General features: G+C 24.8%; 2 protein-coding genes across 10 annotated transcripts in view; one reads left to right on the top strand and one right to left on the bottom strand.

Annotated features, from left to right (window-relative positions):
• LOC126899695 (uncharacterized) overlaps nucleotides 1-11,449 on the top strand; it is a 42,490-nt gene continuing 31,041 nt past the window's right edge. Inside the window, exons 1-2 of the mRNA XM_050674810.1 lie at nucleotides 1-83; nucleotides 194-277. The gene's annotated coding sequence lies outside the window, so the exon portion shown is untranslated. The remainder of the gene's footprint in view (nucleotides 84-193; nucleotides 278-11,449) is intronic.
• LOC126899693 (uncharacterized) lies at nucleotides 5,174-10,645 on the bottom strand. 9 transcript variants are annotated; one of them, XM_050674800.1, is made up of 11 exons: nucleotides 10,595-10,645; nucleotides 8,549-8,578; nucleotides 8,194-8,217; nucleotides 7,811-7,840; nucleotides 7,456-7,479; nucleotides 7,073-7,102; nucleotides 6,718-6,741; nucleotides 6,335-6,364; nucleotides 5,980-6,003; nucleotides 5,597-5,626; nucleotides 5,188-5,265 (listed from the first exon to the last, which is right to left on the bottom strand). In XM_050674800.1, exons 1-11 carry the CDS (start codon nucleotides 10,617-10,619, stop codon nucleotides 5,234-5,236), a joined length of 303 nt encoding a protein of 100 aa, XP_050530757.1. In that variant the 5' UTR covers nucleotides 10,620-10,645; the 3' UTR covers nucleotides 5,188-5,233. The 9 variants fall into 9 exon arrangements, with proteins under 9 accessions (XP_050530764.1, XP_050530766.1, XP_050530765.1 ...); XM_050674807.1 differs by lacking the exons at nucleotides 5,980-6,003; nucleotides 6,335-6,364 and having other exon boundaries at nucleotides 5,174-5,265; XM_050674809.1 differs by lacking the exons at nucleotides 6,335-6,364; nucleotides 6,718-6,741 and having other exon boundaries at nucleotides 5,174-5,265.

Genomic DNA, 11,449 nt, shown 5'->3' with positions numbered 1-11,449 from the left:
CAACTGTTTAGTGTTGTACATTCATTTTAAAATAATTATTTCAATAAAAGTGTCATACTTTGAAATACAAATAATCGTTGAAAGTAAGAATTCATTAATTTTCTTTATTAATAAAAGTTATTAATTCATTATAAGTTATCTAAGAACAATATAAAGAATCACGTGAGTTAAAATATCTATTTTATATGTATAGGTAAGTTAAAAATTTACGTCCACAGTAGCACAACATCACAAGTCAACCGAATTAAAATATATATATACATACACTTGTTCAAAAGTACGAACCTATTCATCATTTTTATGATCTAATGTGAATATTGATTAGAAAATAAATTTGTTTCAATCATAAGTTTAACTTACAATGTTTTATTTTATATTCACATACAAATAATTTTTCTGATAATAGTTTAAATTTTTTACAAGTAACATTAAATTTAAAAATTACAATTTTTTGAGTTCATTAATTACAACATTTTCCAGATCAATTGTCATTACATAGTTTTAGCTTCGATGCGAAGCTGAAAAGGTATTAATTTTACTATGATGTGTTTTTTTTTGTCTTTGAACGCTCAATCTCAGCTCTCATTGGATCGATTTTGATGAACAATATGTCAAAAGATCATAAATCGTATCTAGTCGAAGACATTACCCTCAAAAATTGAAAAAATTTCCCTCGTTCCCCGTAAACGGGGGAAATCCCCCAAAAAATTACAAATTTAAAAATCGCTTATTTTCGATATTTTTTCAATTTTTTTTACTTAAAAGTGCCATAACTTTTTCAAAAATGAACATATCAATATAATTCTTTTTTATATAGATGCATAATGTCATTACCTTTCATTTGGTATATTTTTTTCATAAATTTAACCCTTAACCTACCCAAAAGGGGGGATTTAAAATGACAACTTTTTCTCAAAAAATTAATTGTTTTAACTTAAATTTTGAAAATGTTCCGGAAGGTCTGACACTTTTATATATATCTTAAATTAAAGCTAATGTAATATGCTTTATTATGAAAAAAAAAATTTCGGACTTTATCTTATCTTCATGGTGAAAATGGCTACCGAATGCTATTTTTGTGTGAAAATTTTCGATTTTGTATTTTCCATTTTTAACTTTATTATGCTATAACTTTTTGAAAAATGTATGAATCATTACAATTTTTTTATGAGAAGTAGTATTTATATAGATCTTTCATTCGACATACTGTTTTTTTAAATCGGACCATTTCCCTAAATACAGGGGGGATTCAAAACATAAAAATGCATATAGAAAGTAGAACTTTTTCAACATAACTTTTGGAAGTGTTCCGGAAGGTCTGACACTTTTATATATATCTTAAATTAAAGCTAATGTAATATACTTTAAAATGGTAAAAAAAAATTTCGGACTTTATTTTATCTTCATGGTGAAAACAGACATTCAAACTTAATAAAAAAATACGATTTTTGTAAAAAAATTCTTTTTTATATTTTTAACTTTATAATGCTATAACTTTTTGAAAAATGTATGGATCAATATAATTCTTTTTTTTGTAGATGCATGATGTTTTTACCTTTCATTTGGTATATTTTTTTTATAAATCTGACTTTTTACCTGCCTACCGGGGGGGATTCAAAATGACAACTTTTTCACAAAAAATTAATTTTTTTAACTTAAATTTTGAAAATGTTCCGGAAGGTCTGACACTTTTATATATATCTTAAATTAAAGCTAATGTAATATACTTTATAATGGTAAAAAAAAATTTCGGACTTTATTTTATCTTCATGGTGAAAACAGACATTAAACTTAATAAAAAAAATACGATTTTTGTAAAAAAATTCTTTTTTATATTTTTAACTTTATAATGCTATAACTTCTCGAAAGATGTATGGATCAATATAATTCTTTTTTTTGTAGATGCATGATGTTTTTACCTTTCATTTGGTATATTTTTTTTATAAATCTGACTTTTTACCTGCCTACCGGGGGGGATTCAAAATGACAACTTTTTCACAAAAAATTGACTTTTTCAACTTAAATTTTGAAAGTGTTCCGGAAAGTCTGACACTTTTATATATATATTAAATTAAAGCTAATGTAATATGCTTTATCATGAAAAAAAAAAAATTTTGGACTTTATTTTGTCTTCACGGTGAAAATGGCTACTAAATGCTATTAATGTGTGAAAATTCTCAATTTTATTTTTTATATTTTTAACATTATAATGCTATAACTTATTGAAAAGTGTATTGATCAATATAATTTTTTTATGGGAAATACTATTTTTTAATAATCCCTTTTTCATTCGACATACTTTATCTTAATGAGGATATTAATTAGGAACTAGCAGTTTATGAAGCTTTTGGAATAATCCACCAATTTTTTAAAATTAAACACTATCTAAAGATTTTGACAAACACATTAATGGCGATTTAAAAAAAATCTGAACAGAAGCAATAAATCTTATGACTCTGAATTGCGATTAAACGTAAAAAAAGCAAGAAGAAAAAAAAAATGTACAAAAACGTTAGTATAAAAATTGAAAATTAGCTTTATAGGAGTTTACCGCGCTCAATAGTATTTTGACAAAAATAGAATCAACAAAAATAAATATTTTCTTAAAAAATAATTAACAAAAAAACAAGCAAAATCACAGAAATTAGTGACTGAAAGTTTAATATTTGGTAGTGTATCCTTTAGACCTGATAACCGCTTGACATCGAGCTGGCATAGAGTTAATCAGCTTTTCAATTGTAAATAGAGGAATTTTGGCCCATTCTATACGCAATGTTTGAAGTAGAGTTGCCTTGGTGGTTATTTCTCGTTGATGGATCCTTCTATGTAGCTTGTCTCAGAGATGTTCAATTGTATTCAGATCTGGACTTTGACTAGGCCAATCCAACACGAAGACTCCATTCTTAGACAAAAAGGTTTTAACATGTTTTGAAGCATGTTTGGGATCGTTTCATGTTGGAATTGCCAGTCACCCTCGAAAATTTCTTCGGCATGTGTCCAACATATTATCTTTTAGTATGTCAGCTTATTTAAAGTGGTCCATGATGCCTTCTATGTTGATCAAAGGGCCATACCAGCTTATGAAAAGCATCCCCAGATCATAACATGTCCTCCGCCGTTTTACGGTTGGAACTTAGTAGCTGACATTGTCTCGTGTGTTGACAGGACGTCTAACATACCATATTCCGTCTGATGAAAATATATTAAATTTGCTTTCATCGCTAAATAGAATGGTCGACCACTGCTGTGTTGTCCAAGACTTGTACTTAATAGCAAATGAAAGTCTGGCCTTCCGGTTCTTTACAGAAACCAATGGCTTCTTGCTGGGGCATCGACCATTCAAACCCAAGTAGTTCAAGCGGCGTTTTACAGTTGATACATGACAATTAACACCGTGTGAAATGTTTATATCGCGAGTAATGTCTACAGCTGTAAGGCGGGGATTTGCAACTGATCTCCATCGAATGTCCCTATCGACTCTCTCGGTTGTTTTTCGTGGCCTTTCCGATCTTTGAGCATTCTTTACTATGCCACGGGATGGAAATTGTTGGTTCCATACACTGACAATCTGTCTAGATAGTCAAAAATCTCTTGAAACACTAGCTTGTGAACGTCCACTTTGTAATGCTGCATTATCCGCCTCTTTTAGATCAGTAGAATACTTTTTAACTTTCGGCATTTTGGTTGAAAGGGTCCATGCAATGTATAAAAACGGCGACTAAATACCAAAACAAAGTAATTACAAAATAAAATAGGTGTTAGCGCTAACAAATACACCTGTCAAAATACTTTTGAGCGCTGTATTTTGAAAAAAACAGACTTTTTTACTTATGCCTACTTTGTCAGCTTCTTTTTCAAAGGATAACAGCTGCAAATTTCTGCACTCTTCACTAGAAAATGGTCGGCTACTTACTGTCTTGCAGGTCCATGCCATTTAGTGGTCTAAACTAATTGTCAAAATACTTTTGAGCGCTACTATACTTATAATTTTTTTTTTATAGATGTTTGATGTTTTTACCTATCATTTGGTATATTTTTTTCATAAATTTAACCCTTAATCAGCCCACAGGGGAGGATTTAATATGACATTTTTTTCACAAAAAATTAACTTTTTCAACTTAAATTTTGAAAGTGTTCCGGAAAGTCTGACACTTTTATATATATCTTAAATTAAAGCTAATGTAATGTACTTTATTATGCAAAAAAAAAAATTTCGGACTTTATTTTATCTTCACGGTGAAAATGGCTACCGAATGCGATTTTTGTGTGAAAATTCTCGATTTTATTTTTACATTTTTATCTTTATAATGATATAACTTATTGAAAAGTGTATGGATCAACATCATTTTTTAATGAGAAATAATATTTTTTAATAATCCCTTTTTCCTACGACATACTTTATCTTAATCAGGATATCAATAAGGAACTAACAGATTATGTAGCATTTGGAATAATAAACCAATTTTTTAAAATTAAACACTATACAAAGATTTGCATCGAAGCGTTTTTTTTATAGTGATTTTAATCACTTTCAGATATCATTATACTTGATCCAACTATGCCACATCACCACTGTGCCGTGACCTCTCTGTGCTGGGTTTTATTTATTTTTATTTTCATTGAAAGTTACAAAAAGTTTTAAATGTGAAGCAGTATTGTTTATAAGTATAAAAATGCATTTTAGATGTATTCATACATAAAAATAATAATAATAAATACGCAGTTAATTAACAACGCGAACAAAAATAATACTAAAATAAATTATTATATTTTATTATTTATAATATAGTATTACACAATAATAATATTATGTGTTGGGCTATAATATTAATATATATTTGGTAATTTTTTGCTTAGCATTTAATGGCTTAACACAATCACCTTGAATTCTATTTATATAGTAGATTTGTATTTTCATTTTATAACACTAATTATATTAAAATTTAAGCCATACATGAAATTATTAATTGTAAATCCATAATTCCGATTTTTGTTAATTTGACAGTTCATTACAGATTTACGAAATTCAATGTGATAATTCAATAAAAGTTATTATGCAGAATTAATATGAAAAATAAACGGTAGCACAGTGACATCGTGGCATAGTGTGGATGTAATTAAAATAATAAATAAAACAATTAATTGTTCTAAAATATTTATAAAAAAATCATATTATATTATAATGTTAACATTAAGTATTATTCTGTAATATTAACTTAAATGCAATAACTTTTTACTTACCATTTAAAGAACTAGCACGATTACCTGAAATTAAATGTAATACATATGATTTATTATTTTACAGTGCAAAAAGTATTCTAATTTAAGACTATAATTACTATTAGTATTAAGAAATTATTAATTGTATATCCAAAATTTTTATTTTCATTGAAAGTTACAAAAAGTTTTAAATGTGAAGCAGTATTGTGTATAAGTCTAAAAATGCTTTTTGAGTGTATTCATACATAAAAATAATATTAATAAATGTGTAGTTAATTAAAAATAAAAATAATACATAAAAAATAATTTTTTTAAATAATTTTTTTTTTATAAGAATTTTTTTAATTTTACTTCATTTTATTAATTTTTTGCTTACTATTTGAAGGTTCAACACTATCACCTTGAACTGTAAATATATAGCAGGTTTATAATTTTATTTTATATCACTAAAAATATTACAATTTAAAAGTATATGAAATTATTAATTGTAAATCCATAATTCCGATTTTTGTTAATTTGACAGTTCATTACAGATTCACGAAATTCAATGTGATAATTCAATAAAAGTTATTATGCAGAATTAATATGAAAAATAAACGGTAGCACAGTGACATCGTGGCATAGTGTGGATGTAATTAAAATAATAAATAAAACAATTAATTGTTCTAAAATATTTATAAAAAAATCATATTATATTATAATGTTAACATTAAGTATTATTCTGTAATATTAACTTAAATGCAATAACTTTTTACTTACCATTTAAAGAACTAGCACGATTACCTGAAATTAAATGTAATACATATGATTTATTATTTTACAGTGCAAAAAGTATTCTAATTTAAGACTATAATTACTATTAGTATTAAGAAATTATTAATTGTATATCCAAAATTTTTATTTTCATTGAAAGTTACAAAAAGTTTTAAATGTGAAGCAGTATTGTGTATAAGTCTAAAAATGCTTTTTGAGTGTATTCATACATAAAAATAATATTAATAAATGTGTAGTTAATTAAAAATAAAAATAATACATAAAAAATAATTTTTTTAAATAATTTTTTTTTTATAAGAATTTTTTTAATTTTACTTCATTTTATTAATTTTTTGCTTACTATTTGAAGGTTCAACACTATCACCTTGAACTGTAAATATATAGCAGGTTTATAATTTTATTTTATATCACTAAAAATATTACAATTTAAAAGTATATGAAATTATTAATTGTAAATCCATAATTCCGATTTTTGTTAATTTGACAGTTCATTACAGATTCACGAAATTCAATGTGATAATTCAATAAAAGTTATTATGCAGAATTAATATGAAAAATAAACGGTAGCACAGTGACATCGTGGCATAGTGTGGATGTAATTAAAATAATAAATAAAACAATTAATTGTTCTAAAATATTTATAAAAAAATCATATTATATTATAATGTTAACATTAAGTATTATTCTGTAATATTAACTTAAATGCAATAACTTTTTACTTACCATTTAAAGAACTAGCACGATTACCTGAAATTAAATGTAATACATATGATTTATTATTTTACAGTGCAAAAAGTATTCTAATTTAAGACTATAATTACTATTAGTATTAAGAAATTATTAATTGTATATCCAAAATTTTTATTTTCATTGAAAGTTACAAAAAGTTTTAAATGTGAAGCAGTATTGTGTATAAGTCTAAAAATGCTTTTTGAGTGTATTCATACATAAAAATAATATTAATAAATGTGTAGTTAATTAAAAATAAAAATAATACATAAAAAATAATTTTTTTAAATAATTTTTTTTTTATAAGAATTTTTTTAATTTTACTTCATTTTATTAATTTTTTGCTTACTATTTGAAGGTTCAACACTATCACCTTGAACTGTAAATATATAGCAGGTTTATAATTTTATTTTATATCACTAAAAATATTACAATTTAAAAGTATATGAAATTATTAATTGTAAATCCATAATTCCGATTTTTGTTAATTTGACAGTTCATTACAGATTCACGAAATTCAATGTGATAATTCAATAAAAGTTATTATGCAGAATTAATATGAAAAATAAACGGTAGCACAGTGACATCGTGGCATAGTGTGGATGTAATTAAAATAATAAATAAAACAATTAATTGTTCTAAAATATTTATAAAAAAATCATATTATATTATAATGTTAACATTAAGTATTATTCTGTAATATTAACTTAAATGCAATAACTTTTTACTTACCATTTAAAGAACTAGCACGATTACCTGAAATTAAATGTAATACATATGATTTATTATTTTACAGTGCAAAAAGTATTCTAATTTAAGACTATAATTACTATTAGTATTAAGAAATTATTAATTGTATATCCAAAATTTTTATTTTCATTGAAAGTTACAAAAAGTTTTAAATGTGAAGCAGTATTGTGTATAAGTCTAAAAATGCTTTTTGAGTGTATTCATACATAAAAATAATATTAATAAATGTGTAGTTAATTAAAAATAAAAATAATACATAAAAAATAATTTTTTTAAATAATTTTTTTTTTATAAGAATTTTTTTAATTTTACTTCATTTTATTAATTTTTTGCTTACTATTTGAAGGTTCAACACTATCACCTTGAACTGTAAATATATAGCAGGTTTATAATTTTATTTTATATCACTAAAAATATTACAATTTAAAAGTATATGAAATTATTAATTGTAAATCCATAATTCCGATTTTTGTTAATTTGACAGTTCATTACAGATTCACGAAATTCAATGTGATAATTCAATAAAAGTTATTATGCAGAATTAATATGAAAAATAAACGGTAGCACAGTGACATCGTGGCATAGTGTGGATGTAATTAAAATAATAAATAAAACAATTAATTGTTCTAAAATATTTATAAAAAAATCATATTATATTATAATGTTAACATTAAGTATTATTCTGTAATATTAACTTAAATGCAATAACTTTTTACTTACCATTTAAAGAACTAGCACGATTACCTGAAATTAAATGTAATACATATGATTTATTATTTTACAGTGCAAAAAGTATTCTAATTTAAGACTATAATTACTATTAGTATTAAGAAATTATTAATTGTATATCCAAAATTTTTATTTTCATTGAAAGTTACAAAAAGTTTTAAATGTGAAGCAGTATTGTGTATAAGTCTAAAAATGCTTTTTGAGTGTATTCATACATAAAAATAATATTAATAAATGTGTAGTTAATTAAAAATAAAAATAATACATAAAAAATAATTTTTTTAAATAATTTTTTTTTTATAAGAATTTTTTTAATTTTACTTCATTTTATTAATTTTTTGCTTACTATTTGAAGGTTCAACACTATCACCTTGAACTGTAAATATATAGCAGGTTTATAATTTTATTTTATATCACTAAAAATATTACAATTTAATAAATATTTAAAAAATATTACAAAAAGTATATGAAATTATTAATTGTAAATCCATAATTCCGATTTTTATCAGGGATTCGGAACGGAGCAAATTTTGTTCAGTTCCAATATTTGTTCCGAAACGGAACTATTAGTAAAATTCGTTCCGGCCATTTGCTCCGGAACGGAACTATTAGCAAAAATCGTTCCGACCATTTGCTCCGGAACAGAATGCTAGCTACAAATTGTTTCGCAAAAATGCTTTGGAACGTTCCTATTTATTTTCATCCCTCTGATATTTATTAATCACATTTAAATTATTATTATATTTTATTATAATAATCTACTATTAAATTTTTATCTTTTATATAGAGGTGAGCCTCTTACGGATTCAGATCTTTGTACTTAAGTCCAACTGGAGAGCGTTATATTCAGCCTATTCAATTATTTTAACGTATTGCATTGCTATAACTAGATTTATTTTAGCAGTCGCCTTTCTGAATTTATAAAAACAATCTTATTATTGACGAGTGATGGAATTTAAATTTAAATTTTACCGTGTCATTTTTACTATAGAGTTACTCTATGATTTTTACACGTAAATAACAATGCAAATACAATAAAAATATCTACTGATCAGAAATTTGCATGAAGTTGTTTTTTTTGTAACATTAGAAAGTAAACTTGTCACGAATATGAGTTGACAGCATACATTCTATTCGAGGGCATCTGGACGGATTAACCGTCCTTTTAGTAGCTGATTTTTTAATAAATAATAAAAATAATTTAAATTCAAATAATTAATTCCCCAACAATTTCAGTTATATCCAATGTTTCAACTTGACTAAGTACCAAATACTAATTTATTACTAGATATTATTATTATAGATTTTATATAACACAAAGAACTATATAACGTGATCTATAAAATTTTTCATGGTTATGAATCAATTATTAACACTTTAAATACTATACTACTTTTTTAATTCACATACAATTTTCTATTTAATAATCTTAATTTCAAATTTGAAGTTGAGTTATAAGTTATGGTAACAAATAAACCTTTTTTTTCAATATAAACTTTCAAAAAATTAACTTTAAAGACCAAAAAATAGGTTAAAAATTATAATTTGCACTGATTATTTTTAACATATTAAATACGTTAAGTAATAATTATTTATGGCATAATTATTAATATTTTGCGCAAAGCATTTGAATAAATGTTGCAATAATTATTAATTTTTTTTAAGTTAAAATACTATAAACACATTGAACCACCAGTAAAAATGTTTTTAAAAATCTCAAATTTACACAAAATGACTATTTTAATGTATATAATAAAGTTAAAATTGTTCCCATTAAAATTTCGAAGATCGAATTTTTTTGATTCACCCTAATGCATACGTTCAAGTTTTTAAATAACAAAATTTTTAAAGACATCGCGTGAGTCATAACTAAATATTCTGTAACACATAAAATAATTAAACTTTAGATTAACACCATAGACTTTATTCATAATTATAATATTTATCTATAAAATTACTTTAAAATTCTAACAAATATTTCTGGCTAATCTCCACACAGGCACTACTACTAACTAAGCCTACATGGGCACCCGACTACACTACGGCATCCGACAAAAACTAAAATGACCGCATTCTACAATTATACATATAATAAGGAACATTAACATTTCAATATCACTAAGTAATAAATAACTGTAACAATTTACTTTGTATATATCTAAAAAAATTAAAACATATTTTTTCTATTTTATATTTATTTTNCGAAGATCGAATTTTTTTGATTCACCCTAATGCATACGTTCAAGTTTTTAAATAACAAAATTTTTAAAGACATCGCGTGAGTTATAACTAAATATTCTGTAACACATAAAATAATTAAACTTTAGATTAACACCATAGACTTTATTCATAATTATATATATCTCACTTAATATCGTTGAGAGATACTTACCTTGCAAGTAAGTTGGAATACACATAAAAAAAAATGTTGATAAAATATGGAATTTCTAAAACAAATTTTAAAGCAGTATCAATAATTATGAAAATCAGATTAATTTCTATTAAGTAAATAACAACAAGCATAATTTTTACTTACAATGAACATAGATATATTTTAACTACTTTAGTAGAATTCAAAATTTTTGAATAATCATTTTTAAAATTAATTATTTTCTAGGATTTTCCAGCTAAGGCCCTACGAGCCTCACGAGCCTTCGGCGCGTAAGCCTTTTTGGGCCATCCTCATAAGTAAACTAATGATTCCGGTAGTAGTATCGGCTATGCCGGGCACGATAAGTATTTTGCAGAAAAAATATTACATCAGAATCAGTGTAACAAAAACCCAGCACAGGGGGGTCGCGGCACAGTGGTGACGTGGCATAGTTGGATCAAGTATTATGATATCTGACAGTGATTAAAATCACTATCATAAGGAACACTTCGATGCAAATCTGTAGATAGTGTTTCATTTAGAGAAATTGGTGGATTATTCCAAAAGCAACATCAACTCTTATTTCTTTAATTATATTCTGATTAGTAGTACTTTGATTTTAAAATATAATATATGAATAAAGACTAATTATAGTTTTCAAATTCAGTATGAAATTGTGAGGCCAGCTATGATGTATGGTTCATAGTGTTGGGCGGTTGATAAGAAAGTAGAGCAGAGAATAAGTGTAGCAGAGATGAGAATGCTTAGTTGGATGAGTGGAGTGACTAGAGAAGATAGGATAAGGAACGAGCATATAAGAGGAAGTATAGGTGTTGCGTCAATCGTGGATAAGATGACAGAAAATAGACTTAGATT

The sequence above is a fragment of the Daktulosphaira vitifoliae genome, unplaced genomic scaffold (genome assembly GCF_025091365.1).
Source record: "Daktulosphaira vitifoliae isolate Bord-2020 unplaced genomic scaffold, ASM2509136v1 Scaffold_2, whole genome shotgun sequence".
Taxonomy (NCBI): domain Eukaryota; kingdom Metazoa; phylum Arthropoda; class Insecta; order Hemiptera; family Phylloxeridae; genus Daktulosphaira; species Daktulosphaira vitifoliae.
Note: the sequence above shows the minus strand (reverse complement) of the source record. Positions and strands in the feature narration are given on the sequence as shown.

Bases quoted from the DNA above. Each gene is read 5' to 3' on its own strand.
- LOC126899693 (XM_050674800.1), bottom strand. From the start codon at position 10,619: ATGTGTATTCCAACTTACTTGCAAG. The intron at 7,103-7,455 runs GTAAGTAAAAAG...ATATATTTACAG, and splicing joins TCGTGCTAGTTCTTTAAATG to TTCAAGGTGATAGTGTTGAA. The intron at 5,627-5,979 runs GTAAGTAAAAAG...ATATATTTACAG, and splicing joins TCGTGCTAGTTCTTTAAATG to TTCAAGGTGATAGTGTTGAA.